This window comes from Myxine glutinosa, chromosome 1, assembly GCF_964187855.1.
Source record: "Myxine glutinosa chromosome 1, kmMyxGlut1.1, whole genome shotgun sequence".
In the NCBI taxonomy this organism is placed as follows: domain Eukaryota; kingdom Metazoa; phylum Chordata; class Myxini; order Myxiniformes; family Myxinidae; genus Myxine; species Myxine glutinosa.
In genome coordinates this window covers 351,133,121-351,157,930 of record NC_136261.1, presented here as the reverse complement: position 1 = coordinate 351,157,930, position 24,810 = coordinate 351,133,121, and the positions used below count along the sequence as shown (strand labels likewise).

The 24,810-nt window shown below is 46.6% G+C and overlaps 1 protein-coding gene across 16 annotated transcripts in view; it reads right to left on the bottom strand.

Moving 5' to 3' along the window:
• The window catches only part of LOC137415977 (nuclear receptor subfamily 2 group C member 2), a 115,272-nt gene that overhangs the window by 38,118 nt on the left and 52,344 nt on the right, over positions 1-24,810 (bottom strand). For all 16 annotated transcript variants that reach the window (XM_078769918.1, XM_078769922.1, XM_078769917.1 and 13 more), the window contains one exon: positions 15,422-15,497. In XM_078769918.1, coding sequence (XP_078626044.1) covers positions 15,422-15,497 — 76 coding nt within the window. The remainder of the gene's footprint in view (positions 1-15,421; positions 15,498-24,810) is intronic.

The following is a 24,810-nucleotide window of genomic DNA, read 5'->3' as shown; positions in this document are numbered from 1 at the left end:
CGCCACCTGGTGATGGTGGCAGAGGGTATTACCATTTCCTTTTTCACCTGTGCAACACTGAGGTTAAAGTACTCTTTGCACGGGTAATGTTTCCTCCTTCCCTTCCCTCCCTCCACCAAAATAGAGGGGCCTGTCAAAGCCACTTCCCATCCCCCCTCCCCAAAAGATGTTTATGTAGTATCAAAGGGAGGCACAATGCGCCCCTCCCTTTACATAAGGGATCGTTTCTCTGTATGCAGCTTCAACATGGGGACTGAAAATACGTTTATCGGCTTCAACTGGATGAAATTGGCTGCAAATTTCAGCAGTAAATTCTTTGTATGTTAAGGTAATATGTTCCAAATTTCACCAACGTCAATTTAAGCATTCTTGAGTTTAATTTAGAAAACCCTCAAAATCACGTTGGTGTCTGTCCGCCCATCCATCGGCCCAAAATGTGTTGGCGCTCATATCTCAAGGACTATACATTAAAAATAGCTGAAAATTGGAATATACATCGGCCAATAGGTCTAGTTAATGGCTTTCAAAACAAATTCCACCTAAGTGCTAAAGTTTTTGTTTTAAAATTAAATATACTAGGGCATGCCCGTACTATATATAAGCTAGGACGTGCCCGTACGTGGGTGCCCGTTCCTTGCCAAAAAAAAAAAAAAAAAAAAATTTGTGTAGGGGTGTGTGTGTGTAAACATCCTAGGGCGTGCCCGTACGTGGGTGCAAAAAAACATGCGTGCAAACAACAACAACAAAAAAAAACTTTGAAACCACGTGGCAGTAACGACCACAGAACCCCCCCCCCCCTCTATTTACATGAATGGTTTGGTCCATTCGCAACGACCACAGAACCCCCCCCTCTATTTACATGCAATGGTTTGGTCCAAAGCGAACGGCTTGCGGTGTTTGGTAAAGAAATCGCCATAGCTCGGTAAGTACTTGTCCGATTAATTTCAAACCTTGAAAAGGCACATCCTCGGGTCCCCAGCAATATACCTGGCAAGTTGCAAGTATATCGGACCCGTGGTTGTCGAGAAACAGCGGTCACAGACAAACAAACAAACGTACAAACAAACACACAGAGATTACTGGAATTATAGATAGATATATATATATATAAATATATAAACATAAATAAATATCTACAAATATAAATATTGTTGCAGTTTTAGAACCCCTCACTTGTAAATAATTCTCTTCATTTAATAAGGTCGCACCCATAGTTAGTCCACAAGCAACACGTAGGACACCATAGGACTTTAGTTATCTCCTTAATATGTGTTTCAGATAAGGGTGTGTTCCCAATAGTTGCATCTGCGTTGCATTAATTAAATAAGATAGGTCCTTTTCAATTCCATTCATTTTGCGGCTTGACTCTCTCCAAATTGTGGTACGCGCCTTGCCAGCAGCGTTCGCTGCCTTAGCGCCGCCATTACACACGCGGTCAAGCTTGGAGAAGAAGGGGGCGGAGCGCCCAGAACGAGGCGTAACCCTGTCATCGACCCGTAAGGGGCGGAGCCGGTGAGCCCTCGCTAACCAACCAGGGCTGAGGTGAGCTCACCGGTGGGCGGAGTGCGAGAATACGCGGCTTGATTTCAAAGCGCACTATATAAGCGCAAGCGCGGCGCCTTTACAAAGAGAAGTGCTGAGAGGGAGAGAAGTGCTGAGAGGAGGAGGTGCTAAGAGAGAGAAGTGCTGAGAGGAGAAGAGAGAGAGGGCACGCAGAAGAGAGAGACGTGGGGGTGCTCGCATTGCTGCAATAGGCTGAGGCCCTCTAGACCCCCATTGTTGCCGGTTGTTGAGCTCGGTTGTACCAGATGCGCGACGAATCGTTAAGCGGCGCTGAACACCTGAGAAGCTGAGTAAGGAGGTTACGAGTAGAGAACTGCGCATACGGACTTGCGAAGGACTATCCCCCCCCCCCCCCCCCCACCATATGTAAGGTCCGATCGTGCGCCACCAGCGACACGCAAGCTGCCTCCCATTCTTCAGCCTGGACCGGAGCCAGACCTCAACGCCCTACCATCTGCCTGGGCCCTTCTCCTCCTACCACTACCCTCCCGTGTAAGTCAGTCTGTTTGTCCTGGGGTTAAGTAAGACTGTATAGATAAGCTTGCTCTGTGTCCTGCTTATTCTTCTTCTTCTTGTATATTCTTTCCCTTTCGTTTCCTCTTTGGGCTTTTGTACATAATTAATAAATCATATTTGTTCTTCCTTTACTTTGGTTTCCTCTCCATTCGATCGTCTTCGTCCTTTCTCTCCATTGAGTACCTGTGGCACGATTTCGGACCCGCTCAGGATCGGGTTAGTCTTTTGTTAATGGCTCGGGCTTCGGATTGCTAAACCGCTCGGCAATTTCCATCTTGTCCGCGGTCCGAGCGGGAGTTATCTCCCTGCTTTGCGGTCGGATTGGCACTCAGGTATTTGGGACTCCATTGACCAATCACCCTGGCCAATCTCGACCGGAAAGGAGCGTTATAATTTCCAGGATTGGGGGACGGCCAGCTTAAAAGACAAGGGGATTATAACCCCCCCCCCTTGGTAAGGGGAGCGCCGACCCCCCGAATCCGCAACAATTGGTGTCAGGAGTGGGATTGGACCCGAGCCAAATTTTATATATCTAAAAATAATAATTTGGTCGAAATTACGAGTGGCCGAAATTTTATTAAAACATCCAAATTGAATCGTGCCATGGATAATCAAGGCGATCGGATGCCGGTGGGGGAAAATGAGGAGTTCGAGTCAACCCAGGACCCCAGTGAAGAAGTGGGAGAGATGGAGGAGGACGTTAATGAGGATGCAGCAGTAGGGGTTGCAGGTGCACAAAATGGCGGCGCCTCGCACATGACGGCGAGGGCCGCGCCCGCTGCGCAAATCGGGGGGATGAATGTGCAGGACCTCATGGCACAGATTCATGCAGCCATACAAATGGGGAATGCGGGATTGAGAAATGAATTGAGAAATGATATGGGAAATAAATTTGAGGGCCTAGAAGTCAAATTGGTAGGATTAGAGGATAAAGTAGGGGACCAATTGGAGGACATAAATGGCCAAGCCCGGGGAGTAAATGAGGGACTGGCGAGGGGGCAAGCCAGATATGAAACAAGGGAATGTGAGAGGGAGGTTAACCGCAGGTTGAGCAAGGAGGTCGCAATTGTACGCAACGAGGTAACGCGGCTGGAGGAGCGCGGGTTGAGCGACGTTGAGCAAGGCACAGCCGGGGTGGACCGGGGTAGAAATCGCGACCCGGGGTATAGAGAAGCCGACGACCGCCGAATTAAAAGATTTTATTTTATTGGCGCCAGCGGTCGTCGAGCTTAATAAAGAGAAATAATTAATTATAATGGAAAAAGAAATAGTGGAAATTGGGGCGGAAGAGACGGACTTAGAAGAGCACTCGCGGGGTGAAGAGATGGATGATGTACAAAGTCCGTATCCACATCATGATGCCGTGCTTAAGCCGAATAAAGATTTGCAGGTGGTGGCGGAGCGAGGAAGAAGAAGCGCCAAGGTGAGTCGGGCTGTATATGGCGCGAAAAGATTTTGCGGGAAAGTGTTTAGCGCCAAAAGAATTTTCGCGCGCTTGGGATTCCAGCGTAACCCGGGCTTTTGTGAAAGGTCCGTGGTGCGCTGTGTGAGTGGAAATGGCGCGTGTTTGCGAACGGCGCCAGAGCGCGAGTGTGTTACTGAGTGCGAGCCTGAATGCACATCGGAGCATGATAGTGAGGGTGAGTGTGACACGGAGAGTGAGTTGGTTGTGGAGCGTGTGCGAGAATGTACACCTGAGTTGGTTGTGGAGCGCGTGATTGGGTGTGCGATAGGGGATTGCACACCCGTGGGTAGGTGTGCGCTGAGTGGGTATGTGCATGAGTGCACTCCCACGAGTGGTACCGAGTATGTACCGGGAGAGTGTGCGCAAGGTGTGCGAGAGAGGTGTGTAACGGAGTGTGTGAATGTGCCTGGGTGGTGTGCACGGAGAGAGAGTGCGGTGACGGAAGGTGCGGAGTGTATGGAGACACCTGGATGTGTGAGTATGGGAAGAGTCGCGTGTAGATGTGAGCATGCGAGTAAAGCATCTACGTTGACCGGGACAGCGGTTCGGCCAACGTTTAGCCGACGCGAGTGCTCGGGGTGTGGTGCTCTTTGTTTGCTGCGGGGGCCGGCCGGGATCGTAGCCGTGTCGGTCCTGCACGGAGCGCCGTGCACGATTCGGGCCGGGCTCCGCCCTGCACGGTTGATTCCGCGCTTTGCCAGCCAAGGCGACCGGCCCGGTTCGAGGGGAGGTAGGAGGGGTCGGAGCAGCATCCCCTTGTGGTGGCGGTGTTCCGGCCGGGCAAGGCTGGGCCATCGCGCTTGGGAGCGCAAGGCCTTGCGCCGGGATGGTGCTTGGAGCCTTGGCCCGACAAAACCTCCTCCCCTGAATCGTAAATGCCGGACGGACCCAACCTGCAGGAGACCAACCACCCGTATGCATTGCTCGGTTTTTCGAAACCGAGCAGTAAAAATGTATTTGCACCAAGAGGCTTAAGTTTAATGGACATTTCGATAGCAGTGATAGTAATGGCGAATGGTATACGGTGTAGAGGGATGGTGGATCTACCATCCCTCACATCGTATCTTTGGGCACATGAGCTATAGTTTATGGGGTTTTGGCTGTACAAACTAGCCCGGGAGGGTTAGGATAATGATTAGGGATCTAGGAAATGACAATAGGTAACTGTAGATTTAAGTAGCGACATTATACCTGTAGTGGGGACGTTGGTAGATTAGATGGATAATAATGACGTGGGATGTGCATAGTGTAAGGGATGACTGGGAAGCACGAGTAATAGAAGGGCAGTAGTTAGATCAGATGATGCTCTGTGTTTGTAGTGAGAGTGATGAAATGAGGAATTGAACGAGAGTATTTGTGGTGAGCATGATGAATGGCATTGCGTTGAGTGGATTGACTTGCAAGGTGTGCAAGTGGAGAAGTACAGGTGTATGGAGAATGGTTGTGTGGAATAGATGGTATGGAATAAATAGTATGGAATGGATGGTGTGGAGTGAGTAGTGTGGAATATGTGGAGTGGAGTATATGGTGCGAAGGAGTGGATGGGGAAAGGATGGACCCCTTCACGAATACCCGGGGAGGGTAGCTTAAAAGTAGGTAGAGGGAGTAGGTAAATTGTGGTTGGATTGACATCTGTGGTGCGAGAGTAGCAGAGTACTGCTGTGATTGGTGCATGAGTAAAGTGGAATGGCTGGGCATGTGGCCTGTTAGTGAGAATGGTTAAATGGGCACTCCGCCACTGTTAGTCTGTCGGCCAGGTGAGGCCGCAGGTAGGCTCTGGGAGCCAGTTAGTGTTCAATGGGGCCCGAGGATCCAGAGGAGGATCCGGGTAGCCCGACGCCAGAGAGGGCGGTAGTGGGGGAAGGGAGCCAGAGGGCCTTCCCCAGGTTAGGGTGAGGAGCAGGTAAGCTCGGGTGGCGACGTACAGTGGCGGAGGTGTACAGGTGAGCGGACCTGCTGGTGAGCCACACGACCCAGCCCCGAAATTGTGCGAGGGCACAGGGGGAAAGAATCGGGGGAGTGAGACCCCAAATTTGGTGAGCGCCACAGTATGTTCAATGGGAATTGGTTTTTAAAACCGCAGAGTAAAGTGGCCAATTGTTTGGCAGGGAAAGACCCCGGGTAGAGTTAAAGTGTGTTAATGTCATTTAGAAGGTAGTTAGGAGAAAATCTCTTCGCACCATCCGCATCCACTCACCCAAGGTGACAGTACTCCACACCATGTTTTTGCAGATGTTTGGGAATGGTAAGACACATCATGACGTGGGGGTGACATTGTGTTTGTGATTCCATCTCTTCCTCCGTAGGAGGGATTGATGATGAATTTGGAACTAGAGGGACATATGGGGGACGAGACAGTAGAGACTAATTTGTAAATGGTGTAAATACGGGGTAGGGGCAAGGGTAGATTAGGTGACGGGGGGGGGGGGGGGTGGGAGGGATGTACGTTAGGGACGAGCTTTCTTGGCTCGCTCTCCGGCGCACCTCACCTTGCATTATCTTGTATTAATGTTTTGTTAAGGGTTAGTCTTTTGTTAATGGATCGGGCTTCGGATTGCTAAACCGCTCGGCAATTTCCATCTTGTCCGCGGTCCGAGCGGGAGTTATCTCCCTGCTTTGCGGTCGGATTGGCACTCAGGTATTTGGGACTCCATTGACCAATCACCCTGGCCAATCTCGACCGGAAAGGAGCGTTATAATTTCCAGGATTGGGGGACGGCCAGCTTAAAAGACAAGGGGATTAACCCCCCCTTGGTAAGGGGAGCGCCGACCCCCCTTATCCACAAGATATATATATATATATATATATATATATATATATATATATATATATATACACGCACGCACACACACACACACACACACACACACACACACACACACACACACACACACACACACACACACACACACACACACACACAAATATTATTACACAAATATAATGTGCTGGCCCAATGGCCTAATGGATAAGGCATCAGACTCCCAATCCGAGGGTTGTAGGTTTGAACCCGTCTGGGTTGAATCTTTTTTCCCTTATTTTATCAAGTCTTTTATATCGTCATGAACAAATGAACATCTTGTTCAATGATCAAATGCATTTTGTTTGTATTTAAACGTAATTATTCATAAACCTGAATTTCAGCATCATTATGAGTATTGTACCACATCAAATTGCTTATTGTATGGAAATAAAGGGAGGCGCAAAGCACCCCTTCCTTTTTTTGGGACGGTTTCTCTGCATGCAACTTTAACATGGGGACTGAAAATTCGTTTCTCGGCTTCTACTGGTATATTGTATATATAAATATACATATAGACAAACTGTATACCCCTTTAAAAGATTTTTAAAATAATTATAATGTGCTGGCTCAATGTCCTAATGGATAAAGCAAAAGACTCCCAAGCTGGGGATTGTGGGCTCAAATCCTGTCTGTGTTGAATGTTTTTTTTTTTCCCATTACTTTTTCAAGTCTTTTATATCGTCTTGAATAGTGTATTGTACGATGAACAAATGCATATTGTTTGTATTTAAAATGTATCTTGGCAAAAATGCCAGGGCCACAGAAAAGGCCCCTTTATATGGAATGTGCCATGTCTCAAACTATGGAAAAGAAGGGACATTCTTGGGTAAAATGCCAGGGGCATAGAAAAGGCCCCTTTATATAAGGCTATGTGCCATGTGGAAAAGTATAGAAAATAAGTGACATTCCAGAGCTTGTGTTACGTGGTCCTCCCGGTAACTACCTGGTCTTGGTGACCCCCGGACCGTGGGAGGACCCCGCCAGAAAGATATAGGATTTATACGCTTTCGTAATGCAATCAATATGAAAGACACAAACAATTCAGATCAATAAGCAACCCCACACCAAGGATCCGGATTAATTAATAATATATTCTCAATCCATCATCAGCAATCAACAATCCATCAACAATCTTACTAAGATGGCCATCTCATATATTTCCCCCCTTTCCCCACTCACGACCCCTCAATTGTCACTGTCCCTCACAATGTCTCTGGGCCCCTCCAGACCAAGGTGAAGGTCGACTTCTCCGCACACGGGCGGTTGAACGGACCCCTGGCTGACGTGCTCCAAACGTGCACGTCACGTACCGGGACCAGCTGCTGCAGCGCACACCTCCTTGCAAAGCAAAGCGGGCAAAGCAAAGCGCGGCTCGCAAAGCGCGCGAGGCCCAAGGTGCGACCCGTACACGCCCTCGGAGGCGTCGAGGCGAACAGTGCCGGACGCTTGGTTCCTTCCAAGAAGCCACGGCAACCTGACACGTAACAGGCAATCACCCCGCGCAGGTAATTCCTCTCGCCAGACGGGCTTTTCAAACTCAGCGTTCCCCACGCTAATCAATATCGACACCGCTCGCGTCGGAGCTGGGCGAGGAGCAGAAGATGGCCGCTTTCTCTCGGACCTCGTCTTTTTTCTTCTTCCGGGTCACCATCCCGTTTCCGGTCTCCTGTTATCCGGAGCCTCTCTAACCATTTAACCACAACAACCTTTAATAGAATAAACATTAATAAGCAATGACATGAATAGTAATTCACCTAAACCCGGAATCCGTAACACTCCCCCCCTTCAAGAAAGAAAGTTTGAACCCCGCGAAAACTTTCTGGGCCGGCCAACTTTGATAAACAAACCCGATACCCCAAATCATCAGTTCCCCCCGGGCACAATTATCACATCTCAAAAATAAAGCAACAAACTTTCACCAAAACCCCCCAGAGATTCCAAGGTAATTCCCTCTAGACCAAGCGTCAACAACTTCTAGTTGCTCCTGGATGGAGGCCCAGCTGAGTACTCACTACATGGACGCCTTAAGGAATGTGGGGTTCACGGTTAGTCCGGGGAGGAAAGTTCATTACATGGACGCCTTTAAGAACGTGGAGTTCCCGGTTAGTCCGTGCAGGAACGTTCCCTACCGGGACGCCTTTTAAGAACGTGGCGTTCACGGTTAACCCGTGTAGGAGCCCAGGCTCGGCGGCTCCGCCGTATATCGAGTGCTTCAACTTCTCCGGACTCCTAACAGTTACGGTGGGACCCCTTGTCCCAGCAGTCACCTGACTGTTGGTCTCCTCGGCCAGTCCTCTGCCAATCATTCTTTCGGGAGATGCCGTAACTCTGGGAGCCTCCATAGTAATATCGGCTGCTGCCAACACCAAAACTACCACCAAGTGGTCCTCTTCTGTAGACCTCTCGACGCCTACGAAATGCCTTCCCTACTGTTATGGTCCGACCCTCCAAATCCTTACCATTCCAATTCTTCTCTGCCTCCCTGGCGTCTTTTGTGCTTGCAAACGTGACAAAGCCGAACCCTCTTGACCGTTGCGTTTCCCTGTCTTTTACCACCCGCACTTCCACCAGCGGCCCATATCTGTTGAAGACAGGGGTTAGAACTTCTTCCTCTGTGTTGAAGTTCAGTCCCCCTACAAATAACTTGGCACTTTTGTCGTCATCCCGAGCTGGGGTGGTGTTATTTCCCCTGCGGTGCTCTTTACCCACCCTCGGGTTACCATAAATTTGCCCCCCGGCCAAATCATTTCCGATAATCACAGATACTCCCTCTACAGGAAGCGTGGCTTGTAAACCGACGGTGACCGGTCCTGACACCAAATCGGATTCCAAATGGATAACATGAAGTGGGGCACTAACACAGCCACCGATCCCTTGTAACCGAACCCTATCACCAGTTGCGGTACTCTTTGACAATGGCAAAATGCCTTCAAGCATTAAGGATTGATGGGCTCCTGTGTCTCTCAATACCCTAACATGTCTTGGGTTAGTCAAGTCTCCCTCGAGTGAGACCAACCCCTCATAAATAAATGGTTGGTAACTCTTCTGTGGGCAATTTCTTACGCTTGCCATCGCATTCGGAGTTGTAATAGTCGGACTCCGCTCTGGGTTGTCCCTTTTCATGAGGTAACAACTGGACATCAAGTGTCCAGGTTTTTTGCAAAAGGCGCAAGTAGGCCCGGAGGAAAAACTCGTGGTCTGCCTCGGGCCCCCCGGGAAATAAGTCTGTCTTGGGCCCGTAGCCCCCTGATTTCGAACAGTTGGGGTATCAGAGTGGTCCCCATAATCCTCTCGAGGCCGCCGCCATGTATTGTCGTTCTCCGCACCGGGTGTTCAAAAACTCCCCTGCTGAAGTCTAGGCGAGGAGCTAGGTTTGTGGACCCCTATCCGGTGTGTTAAGGCATAATCATCTGCCATGGTGGCTGCGTCCCACAACTTTGGTACTTTCTTTTCCTGCAGGTACACTTTGATGTCCTCGTGGACACTGTTGAAATTCCTCCACCAGGATCAAGTCACGCAATGCTTCGAAGTCTTTCCCGACTCCTTTTGACTCACACCACCGATCAAACATGTTTTCTTTCACTCTGGCAAACTCCACATGGGTCTCACTCTCCCTCTTCCTGGCATTCCTGAATTTTTGCCGGTAAGCTTCAGGAACCAACTCATAGGCTTTGAGGATGTGCTTCTTCAATACCTCATAATCTGCACATTGGTCCATTGGTAGCGCCGAATAAATCTATTGAGCTTTACCCACCAACACACTTTGCACTAGTATGGTCCAGGCCTCCTCCGGCCAGTTCAACTGTCGAGCCACTTTCTCAAAGTGTGGAAAAAATTAAGTGACTTCCTTTTCACTGAAGGGTGGAACCAGCCTCACATGTCTGCCCACATTCCAGGTGTTCTGGCTAGGTGTCGGCCCAGTCAGCAAGGGTGGTACCTCTCCCTGTTCTCTTTTTAACTCCAGCTCCTTGAATTTAATTTCTTGCTGAAGCTCCATGTCACGTTCCTTTAATTCCCTTTCGGCTTTTCTCTCCTCTGCTTCGAGTTCCCTTGCAGCTCTCCTCTCCTCTGCTTTTCTCCCTTCTAACCTTTCCTGGAGTTCTCGTTCCACTCTCCTTTCCTCTGCTTGTTTCTCTTCTCTCCTCTCTTCTGCTTTCCTTTCTTCTTCTGCTCTTTCCTTTTCTGCTTTCCTTTCTTCTTCTGCTCTTTCCTTTTCTGCTTTCCTTTCTTCTTCTGCTCTTTCCTTTCTTCTTCTTTGATCCGTTCCTGGCTCCGTAATTGCAACTCCAGTTTCCGGAGCTCAACGTCTTCTGGTTCTTCGGGTAGCCACTCCCAGGCTAACTCGTCCCATGTTCCTAATCCCACCATAGATTGTATCACCGAGGTCTGCAACTCTACCTTCCTCAAATTAGTTCGGACCTCCAAGTTAAAATGTTTGGCCAATTTCAAGAGGTCCGACTTTAGTAACGCTCGGAACTGTGCCTCACTCGGGGTTACCGCAAAGTTCTGTGCCACAAACGCCATGGTGCCTATCGTTAACACCTGTTAACCTTCACCCAAGACTTTACCACAATTTCCCCAAAATTTACCAATTAATAAATTTTAATTAATAAAAATATTATTTTATTATTTTATACAATTTTATATCCCGGAATTCAATTGGACGAGCCCCCAATTCTGTTACGTGGTCCTCCCGGTAACTACCTGGTCTTGGTGACCCCCGGACCGTGGGAGGACCCCGCCAGAAAGATATAGGATTTATACGCTTTCGTAATGCAATCAATATGAAAGACACAAACAATTCAGGTCAATAAGCAACCCCACACCAAGGATCCGGATTAATTAATAATATATTCTCAATCCATCATCAGCAATCAACAATCCATCAACAATCTTACTAAGATGGCCATCTCATATATTTCCCCCCTTTCCCCACTCACGACCCCTCAATTGTCACTGTCCCTCACAATGTCTCTGGGCCCCTCCAGACCAAGGTGAAGGTCGACTTCTCCGCACACGGGCGGTTGAACGGACCCCTGGCTGACGTGCCCCAAACGTGCACGTCACGTACCGGGACCAGCTGCTGCAGCGCACACCTCCTTGCAAAGCAAAGCGGGCAAAGCAAAGCGTGGCTCAAGGTGCGACCCGTACACGCCCTCGGAGGCGTCGAGGCGAACAGTGCCGGACACTTGGTTCCTTCCAAGAAGCCACGGCAACCTGACACGTAACAGGCAATCACCCCGCGCAGGTAATTCCTCTCGCCAGACAGGCTTTTCAAACTCAGCGTTCCCCACGCTAATCAATATCGACACCACTCGCGTCGGAGCTGGGCGAGGAGCAGAAGATGGCCACTTTCTCTCGGACCTCGTCTTTTTTCTTCTTCTGGGTCACCATCCCGTTTCCGGTCTCCTGTTATCCGGAGCCTCTCTAACCATTTAACCACAACAACCTTTAATAGAATAAACATTAATAAGCAATGACATGAATAGTAATTCACCTAAACCCGGAATCCGTAACAGGCCCCTTTATATGGAATGTGCCATGTCTCAAACTATGGAAAAGAAGGGACATTCTTGGGTAAAATGCCAGGGGCATAGAAAAGGCCCCTTTATATAAGGCTATGTGCCATGTGGAAAAGTATAGAAAATAAGTGACATTCCAGAGCTTGTAGAAAATGCCAAACGATGCAAAATAAGGGCCATTCAAAAAATATCGTGTGCATGCTGGACTACCCCCCTTGTGTTCTGAGGAGGAACCAAATGAATATGAATATGAATGATCATTTTAAGGCCATTTTCCCCACTAGAGCAGGGGCTAGCTTTGCGGACCCCATGACAATCATTGTTCCCTGTTTGAGGCAATGTTTTTAAGGCCGGATGCCCTTCCTGACGCCAACCCTTGGTCGCCTCTTACGATGCGCAGGGATACGGTGTACCTATTCTAAGCCGGGGTACACACCGGGATCATTCATCCCAGCAAGCTGGTACTCATTTTGCCGACCTCGGAAGGATGACAGGCTGAGTCAACCCCCCTGGTGTTAATTTAGCGATCGACCGGGATTCGAACCCAGGATCCTAGGATCCCAAGCCGGCACCCTAACCGCTAAGCCAACACCAGGCTTCCTCCTGAGGAGGAACCAAATAATGCTCTTAAAAAGTTCATATAAAGGGGAGCCCCACATCTGGCAAATAAAATACATTTACTTTTTCATGCAGCTGTATGAATCAAATTGGCACCCCTTTATATGAACTTTTCAGAGCATTATTTTGTTCCTCCTCATAACACAAGGGTAGTCCAGCATGCACACGAGATTTTTTGAATGCCCCTAATTTTGTATTGCAAGTTAAAATATATCATCTTCTCCATATTAAAGTAGCGGCAGTTTTGTGTCCGTTATGTCATTACGTCTATGATGTCATTACAACGGCTGAGTCCACCGACCGACATTTTAATTTACTAGTAGGCCTACACCCGCTCACTATGGGAGCGGCAGGAAGGGTCATTCCTCTTTGGGGTATATAGATTACAGTCGATCTATGGTCGGGTCTTAAGAACATTGGGTGTGTGTTCATTTACCAAGGTTCTTGTGGAGAGATCGCCAAGTGGTTTAAGCATTAGAGCAAGCACTGCATTCAAAACCCGAAAGGAATGGCTGGCTTGGCAAGCGCCAGCTAGCTGCTTGGTAAATGAGCACACCTCCAATCCTTGTGGGGTACATAGATTACAGTAGATCTTCGCTCAGTTCTGAAAGTAAAACTTACCTCATGGATGTTGGGATTCCTCCAAATTTCTTTCTTTAATCTATCTATAATTCCAGTAATCTCTGTACGTTTGTACGTTTGTACGTTTGTCTGTCTGTGACCGCTGTTTCTCGACAACCACGGGTCCGATATACTTTTAACTTGCCAGGTATATTGCTGGGGACCCGAGGATGTGCCTTTTCAAGGTTTCATATTAATCGGACAATTACTTACCGAGCTATGTCCAAAAAACGATTCAACCAATCAGAGAGCAGCGAACGATCGCGTGTGCCGGCGTTGCGAATGGACCAAACCATTCCATGTAAATAGAGGGGGGGGGGGGTTCTGTGGTCGTTGCGAATGGACGAAACCATTTCATGTAAATAGAGGGGGGGGGGATTGTCACTGTACTCGCAAGCCGTTCGCCGTTCGCTTTGGCGTTGCGAATGGACCAAACCATTTCATGTAAATAGAGGGGGGGGATATAATTTTAGATAGATATATAGTACGGGCATATATATAGTACGGGCATGCCCTAGTCTATCTATAATTCCAGTAATCTCTGTCTGTCTGTACGTTTGTCTGTGACCGCTGTTTCTCGACAACCACGGGTCCGATATACTTTTAACTTGCCAGGTATATTGCTGGGGACCCGAGGATGTGCCTTTTCAAGGTTTCATATTAATCGGACAATTACTTACCGAGCTATGTCCAAAAAACGATTCAACCAATCAGAGAGCAGCGAACGATCGCGTGTGCCGAACGTGGCGGACACACTCTGCCTCGGATGGCACATTTGAGAGCGTATTCATTTATTTCACGTTTGCAAACTATGTTGGCGTTAAACTATGTTTTACAACTAATAAAAACGAATTTGCGTTTCATTCGCTTTCCTGCGCGTTTGTGCACGCGATGGCGATTTCTTTACCAAACTCCGGAAGCCGTTCGCTTTGGACCAAACCATTGCATGTAAATAGAGGGGGGGGATTGTCACCACTCGCAAGCCGTTCGCTTTGGACCAAACCATTTCATGTAAATAGAGGGGGCGGGGGGGGATATAATTTTAGATATAGATATAGTACGGGCATGCCCTAGTGTTACAAATGGCATTAGCGACTGTTTGAAAAGCTAATCATTTGTGTTTGTGGTTTATAATATTTTACAAGCCCGGCTACGCCGCTGTTGGACTTTCGGTTGTAACGTCTTATATATCGTCTTGAATAAAGTATTGTACGATGATATGAATAAATGCATTCTGTTCATATTTAAAATGTATCTTGGGGAAAATGCCAGGGGCATATAAAAGGCTCCTTTATATGGTATGTGCCATGTGGAAACTATGGAAAAGAAGGGACATTCTTGGGGAAAATGCCAGGAGCATAGAAAAGGCCCCTTTATATAAGGGTATGTGCCATGTGGAAAAGAATGCCAAGGTATAGAAAAGAAGGGACATTCCATAGCTTGTAGAAAATGCCAAACACTACAAAAGAAGGGACATCACATGGCATGTGTAAAATTCCAGACGATAGAAAATAAGAGACATTCAAAATATCTTGTGTGGATGCTGTACAACCCTTGTGTTATTGGGAGGAACCAAGTAATGCTCCAGAAAAGTTAATATAAAGGGGTGCCAATTTGATTCTTACAGCTGCATGAAGAAGTAAATGTATTTTAGCCTATACATGTTAGGCGCCCCTTCAATGAACATTTCTAGAGCATTACTTGGTTCCTCCTAAGAACACGAGTGCAGCTAACGGTAGTATAGCGGTAGTAAGATAACGGTAGTACAGCATGCACACGAGATTTTTTGAATGTCCCTTATTTTCTATCGTCTGGCATTTTCCATAAGCCATGGAATGTCCCTTCTTTTCTATTGTTCAACATTTTCTACAAGCTATGGAAAGTCCCTTCTTTTATATAGTTTGCCACATGGCACATCTCATATAAAGGGGCCTTTTCTATGCTGCTGGCATTTTTCCCAAAAATGTCCCTTCTTTTCTATAGTTTGCCACATGGCACATACCAAATAAAGGGCCCTTTACTATGCCCCAGGCATTTTTCCCAAGAATATATTTTGAATCTGGATTTTGACTTCCGGACAGTCAAAACGTGTTGAAGTTTTAAAACAGACGTGTTGAATAAAAGCAGGATTGTATTAAAGTGGGGTGACTTGGTGCCCAGTCATAACTGCCCGCAGTTATAAAGTGGCATGTTTAGTGTCTGTTTTGTTGCAAATCGGTAACCAGATTCACATCACAATTTTGGACATTACAATTCACAACTCGTTTCAAAACATGAATGACAGTGAGGAACAGGAAGAAAACGGGACTCACCAGTACAGTATCTTCATTCCTCAGCATTGGCTGCTGAATGTTAACTAGCATCCCCGAATCAAACAGGCCTGCTGTCCTGTAACAGAGACAAATAGAATCAAGCTGTTATTGAAGGCATGTTATTTTCCTAATGTCTTATGACTAATGTATGAACAAAAATTATATGTAGGACATGATCATGGGCTTCAAGGACAAGTTTTCAGCCTCGAAAGCCCAAATAGACCAAAAAAAACAAAAAAAAACACAAAACGGTACGTACTGGTATGTCAAAAATAATAGCAATCATGAACACCATTTCTGACGAGATGATTTGCTACACTGGTATTCCCTGGCAAAGCTTGGAGAAATAATACATTATGTCTCAGATCAACATCACGGATCAAGATTGTTGATATGCTTCATTGCTAAACTCTGATTTGCGGGCTAAACCTCGCTGCATCCTAGGCAAGGCTCATATCGGTATGGGCAACGGGCGCAAGCTGATATCGGTATCGGTAATGGGCACAGGCTGATATCGGTATTGGAAATCGGCACATATTGGCAATCAAATAAAAACAAATTGGCAATCGGCACAATCTAATATCAGCTGATATCGGCATTGGCAATCGGCACAGGGCAATATCGGTATCGGCAACGGGGGCACAGGCTGATATCGGTGCTCGTCATTGGCACAGGCAGATATCAGTATCGGGAATGGGCACAGGCTGACATCAGTATGGGGAATCGGCACAGGGAGATATCGGCATCGTCAATGGGGGACAGGCTATCGGTATCGGCAAGGGGGGGAAGGCTGATATCGGTATCGGTAAGGGGGCAAAGGCTGATATCGGTATCGGTAAGGGGGCAAAGGCTGATATCGGTATCGGTAAGGGGGCAAAGGCTGATATCGGTATCGGTAAGGGGGCAAAGGCTGATATCGGTATCGGTAAGGGGGCAAAGGCTGATATCGGTATTGGTAACATATTGGTAAGGGGCCAAAGGCTGATATCGGTATGGGTAATCGGCACAGGCCGATATTGGTTAGGGCAATGGGCACATGCCGATATCGCTAACGGCAACCGTTGCAAGGCTGATATCGGTATCGGCAACTGCTACAGGCCGATATCGGTATCGGCAACGGCGCACAGGCTGATATTGGTATCGGCAATGGGACACAGGCTGATATCGGTATCAGCAATGGGCACAGGCCGATATTGGTATCGGCAATGGGACACAGGCGGATATCGGTATCGGCAATGGGGCACAGGCTGATATCGGTATCAGCAATGGGCACAGGCTGATATCGGTATCGGAAGCGGGGCACAGGCTAATATCGGTATGGGCAATGGGGCACAGGCCGATATCTGTATCGGCAGCGGGGCACAGGCTGATATCAGTAGCGGCAGTGGGCACAGGCCGATATCAGTAGCGGCAGTGGGCACAGGCTGATATCGGTATCGACAGCGGGGCACAGGCTGATACCGGTATCGACAATGGGCACAGGCTGATATTGGTATCGGCAATGGGCACAGGCTGATATTGGTATCGGCAATGGGCACAGGCTGATATTGGTATCGGCAATAAGCACAGGCTAATATCTGTATGGATAATCAGCACAGGCTGATATCGGTATCGACAATGGGAAACAGGCTGATATCGGCATCGGTAATCGGCACAGGCTGATATCGGTATCAGTAATTGGCACAGGCCGATATCGGTATCAGTAATCGGCATAGGCTGATATTGGTATCAGTAATCGGCACAGGCTTTCCAAAGCACACCCAATTCATATAAAATAAGCATTTGCTTTAAAAACAGCCACGAGGACAAAGGAAAACATGATCGCTTGTACACTGCTGAGGGTTAAAAGTTAAAACCTACTGGATATACTTCCTGGTACATCTTGATGTCATACATTCCACTGTTCCATGCATAGCCGGGTGCATAAAAACGTCAGTTAAATCATGTATTTAAGGATTGTAAACACCTTTCTTCAATTTGTTGGTGACATACAGATATTGTTGTACATCAAAAGTTGGTCCTTGAGCCACAAAATCGAAGGTTTTTTTCCATCTCAGCGATCACGCCACTCCTTTTTTCTTCGTAATTACCTTCAATTCCATTGGCGCAAATCCTTTCACATGTTCGAGAATTCATGCCTTGTGCTCGAGTATCATCCTATCATAGACCGGTTGAGTACAAGGATAGCGAACGTCCAATTTGCCTAGGAGTTTCCCCTCTCTCAGACCATTTTATCATTTCTCATTTCATTTCCAACAAGCGTTACGCCTAGGTCCCCCGTCGTTGAAGTGATGCGAGTTGACAAAGTGGAAGATGCAAGGCGGCCATCTTGGATTTTGACATGGCGACCCAATTTTCAATAGCGTTCTCCCTTATGTGTAGATACACCCACACACCAGATTAGAAGTTAGTAGTTCGTATATTTTTCAAGATATTTCGCTCACAAGGTTCAGACATATATATGGTGGCGGCCATCTTGGATTTTGACGTGGCGACCCAATTTTCAATAGCGTTCTTCCTTATGCCTGGATACACCCACACACCAGATTAGAAGTTGGTACTTCGCTTATTTTTCAAGATATTCCGCTCACAAGGTTCAGACATACAGTCACGTGAAAAAGTAAGTACACCCCATGTAAAGTTTTGACTTTTTCAACATATTTCAACATACAGCTATTTGATCTTCATTTCAACAATATTGATAGATAAAGGTGATATCATATAACAGATATCATGAAATATTTACATTTTGTCGTCCATTGTATAATTTAAATAAACATAAATGCAAATTTTGCATGTGGAAAAAGTAAGTACACCCTTGGATCTAATAGGTGGTATTGCCCCCTTTGGCAGAAACAACCTCAAGTAGGCGTTTCTTATAACTGTCTACCAGTCTCTGACATCGACTGGGAGAAATTTTTGCCCACTCCTCCATGCAGAATTTTCAGTTGTGTGATGTTTGAGGGGTTTCTTGAATGCACAGCTTGTTTCAAACCTCCCCCACAACATCTCGATGGGATTTAGATCCGGGCTTTGACTTGGCCATTCCAGAACCCTCCATTTCTTTCTTTTCAGCCATTCCTTGGTGGATTTACAGGTATATTTAGGATCATTGTCATGTTGCAAGTTCCACCTTCGGTTGAGCTTCAACTTTCCGACAGATGGCCTCACATTATCCTCAAGCACCCTCTGGTACAAGGAAGAATTCATAGTGGATTCTATGATGGTGAGCTGCCCAGGCCCTGATGCAGCAAAGCTGCCCCAAACCATAATATTTCCAACACCATGCTTTACAGTTGGTATCAGGTTATTGTGGTCAAATGCTGTCTTTGGTTTTCGCCAAATATCTCTTCTGGTACTGTGGCCAAATAGCTCTCCCTTTGACTCATCTGTCCAGAGCACATTGTTCCAGAAGTGCGGGTCTTTGCCTCGGTGTTCATTGGCAAACTTTAGTCTTGCCCTGATGTTCTTTCTGGACAGCAAAGGTTTCCTTCTGGCACACCTGCCATGTAGATCAAATTTGTGCAGCCTCTTTCTAATGGTAGACTCGTGCACTTTGACATCAACAGTGGCAAGAGCTACCTGTAGGTCCCGTGATGACATTCTGGGGTTCTGAGAGACTTCTTTCAGCATCTTGCGGTCTGCTCTCGGGCTGAACTTGCTGGGGCGGCCTGGTCTGAACAAGTTGGCAATTCTTTGGAATCTTCTCCACTTGTAGATGATCTTCCGGACAGTCAAATGATTGATTTCAAATTGTTTAGAGATCTTTATAAATCCCTTCCCAGACTCGGAGGCATCTATAACCTTCTTTCTGAAGGCCTCAGAGAGCTCTTTTGATCAAGACATGGTGACGCCGCACACTTCAACAACAAAGGGCAAACCAAACTAAATGTTGGAGGTTTAAATAAGACAGGTTCCTCCAAGATCCTCTCTAGCAATGTTCTAATCATTTGCCCCTGAGCTGGTGCAACTGATTCTAATTTTAGGTATTTGAAGTAGTGATAAATGTAGGGGTGTACTTACTTTTTCCAAATGCGAAATTTGCATTTATGTTTATTTAAATTATACAATGGACTACAAAATGTAAATGTTTCATGATATTTGTTGTATTATATCACCTTTATCTATCAATATTGTTGAAATGAAGATCAAATAGCTGTATGTTGAAATATGTTGAAAAAGTCAAAACTTTACAAGGGGTGTACTTACTTTTTCACGTGACTGTACATGGCGGCGGCCATCTTCGATTTTGACGTGGCGACCCAATTTTCAAAAGAGTTCTTCCTTATGCGTAGATACACCCACACACCAGATTAGAAGTTGGTACTTTGCTTATTTTTCAAGATATTTCGCTCACAAGGCTCAGACATATATATGGTGGCGGCCATCTTGGATTTCGACGTGGCGACCCAATTTTCAATAGCTTTCTTCGTTGTGCCTAAATACACCCACACACCAGATTAGAAGTTGGTACTTTGCTTATTTTTCAAGATATTCCGATCACAAGGTTCAGACATACATGGCGTCAGACATACATGGTGGCGGCCATCTTGGATTTTGACGTGGGTTGCACCCACACACCAAATTAGAATTCGGTCCTTCGCTTACGCACGCACGTTCACACACACGCCCGCACGGACGCACAGAGGGGAAAACCATAGTCCCCCTTTCACTCCGCGGTGCGACGGGTGACAACAAAAGGGTCTTACATGTCTTCAATGCACGAGCATCACTTGCTCGTATTCATGGTGTATTACGCTTCTCTGACATTCCGAGGGTCATGAAAACACGAGCAGAGAGGGTATAGCGCAGTACAAGTTAAACAAGACCAAAAGTCTAACAGCGGCGTAGCCGGGCTTGTAAAATATAATAAACCACAAACACATATGATTAGCTTTTTAAACAGTCGTTAATGCTGTTCATAACATTAAACAAAGACATTTTGAGGAATCCCGACATCCTTGAGGTAGGTTTTACTTACAGAACTGAGCGAAGATCTACTGTAATCTATGTGCCCCACAAGGGTTGGAGGTGTGCTCATTTACCAAGCAGCTAGCTAGCGCTTGCCAAGCTAGCCGTTCCGTAACGGTTTTGAATGGAGTGCTTGCTCGAATGCTTAAACCACTTAGCTTAAACCACTTAGCGATCTCTCCACAAGAACCTTGGTAAATGAACACACAACCAATGTTCTTGAGTCCCGACCATAGATCGACTGTAATCGATATACCCCAAAGATGAATGACCCTTCCTGCCACTCCCGTAGTGAGCGGGTGTACTTGTAAATTAAAATGATGGTCGGTGGACTCAGCCGTCGTAATGACATCATAGACGTAATGACGTAACGGACACAAAACTGATATATTTTAACTTCCAGTACTTTTGCAGTCACCACGAAGGGATTAGTATTACGATTAGATTTACTATAATATTGTGGCGGATATGGGATTTGCATCCATCCATATCCGCTTGTAAATATTCCCCTATTTCCTCAATACTTCCCAACTCTCCCCAATCCCCCATTCCCTAGTCCCATTTTCTGTAAACAACACTCTGTAGACCTGACCTCCCCCTATTTCCCCCATTAAATGTCGCATCCAGGTCCACCGCATCTCAGGTAGACAACGATATGACATCTTGCTAGTTATTCTTAGTCTATGTCAGTTAAGGATTCGTTTCCATTAATTCTGACCCTTCGTTGCACCAGAATGTGATTGTATGGCACCGTTAGGAAGTTTAGGACCTCCCAATACCTCCCCGCAGCTCTTCCTCACAGTTCTCTTCAGCAACAACAACAACAACAACGAGCGCAGGGAGTGCGCGTCCTCACTCCGGCTTGGTTGGTAGGAGTGGTGGGAGGGCACCAGGCCTTCCCAACGAGCCGCCATCGGACATGTGCTCGACGGGGTTACCCAACAGGGGCGGAACGTGGCTCCCTGTCGGCTCCTCGTCAAGGGCGGCGCCCGGTAACCCCCGCACCCAATAGAAGCGGCGGACCGGCCCCAGTTGGGGCGGAACCAACCAGCCGAGGGTGTGTCACTCCCCGTTGAGCATGCGCAGTAGAGAGAGAGGTGACGTCAGATGCGCGCTGAGCTTGGAGCAAGCAAGACGTACCCTCCGAGCGCTGTGAGACCTCGATGCATCTTTGGACTGTGCTTATCCTGTCCCCGAGCCAAGGTGCACCTTGTGCCCTCGATCTACCTGTCCATTCCTGCCATCAACTCCCGTGTGAGTCTACCTTGTCCGTTTGTCCGTGGTCTGTCTGGGATTAGATAAGACTGTATTTAAGTGCCCATCTCTTCTGTGTCTTTACCTCACTCTGCCTTGTAATCTACCCCCTTTTCTCCACCACTGTAATTACACCCTCCTCCAGAGGTCTAGAGAACTGTACCCCCTTGCGTCGTTTCATCTTTCCCAGTCGTCGTGTCCTTTCTATCATTGATTTAGCATAGCGCGATTTGGCCAACGTCTGGGTGAATCGGGTTTAGTCGGGGAACAACTGTTCGGCCGCGGTTACCTCCGCTCGGTAAATAACATCCAATCCACGGACCGTAACAATATTAACGTTACATTATCATTACTTTGAAAATGATATTACTATTAAAAAAACTGAGGCTAATTCCCTACTTCCTCGGTTATTAATATTAGTGCCGAACACCGCTCATCATTGATCATGAACCATACACCGCTTCAATCCATTAACTTTCCATTCATGACATTGGGATTGAAGTATTATGGTTATATTTACGACATTATTATTATTACTACGAAAACAATACTACTGAAACGATACACTACTGTATTAAGAAACCTGGGCTTAATTTGTCCGAAGCGGTCCAAAGACGAGTCATAACGCCTAAGGCATATACGTACCGTACCATATTGTTGGAAGAGCCGTAACATCTATGCTTTCGATATTTCATGATCAATTTAACAATCGGTTTGTTTGTGTTTCACACTGAATGAAAAACGTAAAGGTATAGCATGGCGCTTGTGATATATGACAGGTTCGACGATATGTTTGGCGTGAACGGCAAACAAATCAAAAATGGCGGAGTGTGGAGAGTCAGCCGCGTACGCCGTAATGACATCAGACATAATCACATCACCCTGTCAAGTGACCATATTCTCAGCTCTGATTGGTATACGTTTGAGGGGACATACATACACACATACATACATACAAACACTGTTCTCGACATCTTCGCCTGATGGGCTACGCCATAAAAAAATTTCGCCCCCATGAAAAAGCGTCAACACGAAAATGACGTGTTCACTGAAAACTAGTGCAAGTTCTTGAAAATCGTTAATGCAAAAAAGCATTGGTCGAATGAGCATATAAAGAGGACTCCCTGTATTGATGACTCCTGCAAATCCTATCAAAAGTACTTTATGTCTCTGAAGCACAGGTTCATTCCACCCTACCTGGAGCCAGCTTGCCTATCAGCATGCCCTTCACATTGGGATGGCATCCATCTATTTCGAAGGTGAGAAACATCAACACCATCCAAACGAAGGATGGAAGGACAGATCCACTAAACTATGCAATGGTCAGCCTGCTTCCATCAAAAGCAGGAGGGCCATTAAATCCATAATTCCTACTGACATAGTCATTCCTTTTCTCCAATGGTCCAATCAAAAATTACCAGTTCGGTTATCACTGGCGTTGCTCAACTCTGGACATGCTGCTTCTACTCTTAGAGCAATAGATGGAGGCCCTGCATCAGGCAATGGTTAAGAATATATCTCAGGAAATATACTGTGCCTTCAATACAGTTTTCTTTATTAAACCACAAGGGAGGGTCGAGCTCAAAAAGTAAGATGAACCTTGGGTGAAAAAACAAGTTCGGAAAATAAAGGATGGGGCAGTGCCGTACATAATGTCTGGCCAACTGAGCAATAGGCACCATGCTGCTCCCCAGCGAGCGGCAATCCATTGAACACGCAGAGAGAGATGTGAGCCGATGTGCATACTCGTACTATGTTTATCGCTGCAGATCTATGCAATCTACAAGTATGAAACTTGGTGATATCATTGAGACATTTTCTACCCTTTGATTCCATCCGAAGATGATCTTTTCAGTACTCTTCCTGTATTCACCAAATGAATTCAGGACATGCCGGCTGTAATTCAGCACATCAAATGGCAAGCTCTTGGAGAGGGAGGGGGAGAGGGAGGGGGAGGGGGACGGGGACGGGGAGGGGGAGGGGGAGGGGGACGGAGACGGAGACGGAGAGGGAGAGGGAGAGGGAGAGGGAGAGAGACAGAGAGAGAGACAGAGAGACAGAGAGAGGAAAATCTGCGTTTCCACTGGCAATTGAGTTATGTTCGTCTGGATGTAGGGATCAGTAAATAGACAACAATATCTTTGTATCTAGTGCATTAGGGGATTTGTACGAGACAATCTAGAAAGCGCCAGAATTTTATTGGAACAAATCGGGACACTGCAATTCAAATCAAGAGTACGAGAATATAAGACCTGTCACTTATCTGATGGGAATACCAATCTGTGCAATTGCTAAAGGAAACTGTTGTTGTTAATGGGAAAGAATACAATTAGGCGGTGTATAAGATCAAAATAAAAAATAGTGTCTCACCCTCGCCCTTTCTTCTTTATTTTGATCAAACGGTCTGGGGTACTGTATTAGGTATTGGCCATGGCAGGAAACAAACTCTAAAGTCTCCTAGTCTCTGCCATTGCGTAATTGCTAACAAAAAAAAAGAAGAAATAAGGGGGCTTTCCACTTCCTCAGCATAGTTGTGATGGCTAATCTATGGAGCAAGAACAAAAATTGGAGATCCTGGCTTCTGTGTGGGGATAGCCAGTGCCGGAAGTTGGCATTTGCAATTTTGTCCTGTGTGCCCAGGCACAAACTTTCCTTCCTTTTTTGTATTTTTTTTTTGCACCTCAAACCTCCCTGGGTACCCGTCGTCAATTTCATTTGAATCCGTTCTCAAATTATAGCACGCAAGACAGGCACAAACTTTCCTTCCTTTTTTGTATTTTTTTTTTGCACCTCAAACCTCCCTGGGTACCCGTCGTCAATTTCATTTGAATCCGTTCTCAAATTATAGCACGCAAGACAGACACGGCTCCTTTTATCATATAGATGAAGAACGAAAAAATCCATGACACTTGCGACAAAACATAGAGAATGAAAACTGAAATTTCCAAACAGACATCGTCATTAGTGCACATTTGTGGGGCATCATAGATGGGATGAACAGCGTCGCATGATGACGACCAGTCAGATACGGCTAATTATGCTATGGATGCATATCTAGCATTCGAGCGCTGACAATGGTTATAGGATGGTGGTCCAGAATCCTTGCACTCAACATGAACACAGTTGAAAACTCAGCAGTAAAAACAGATAATTTGAGGGTTTTT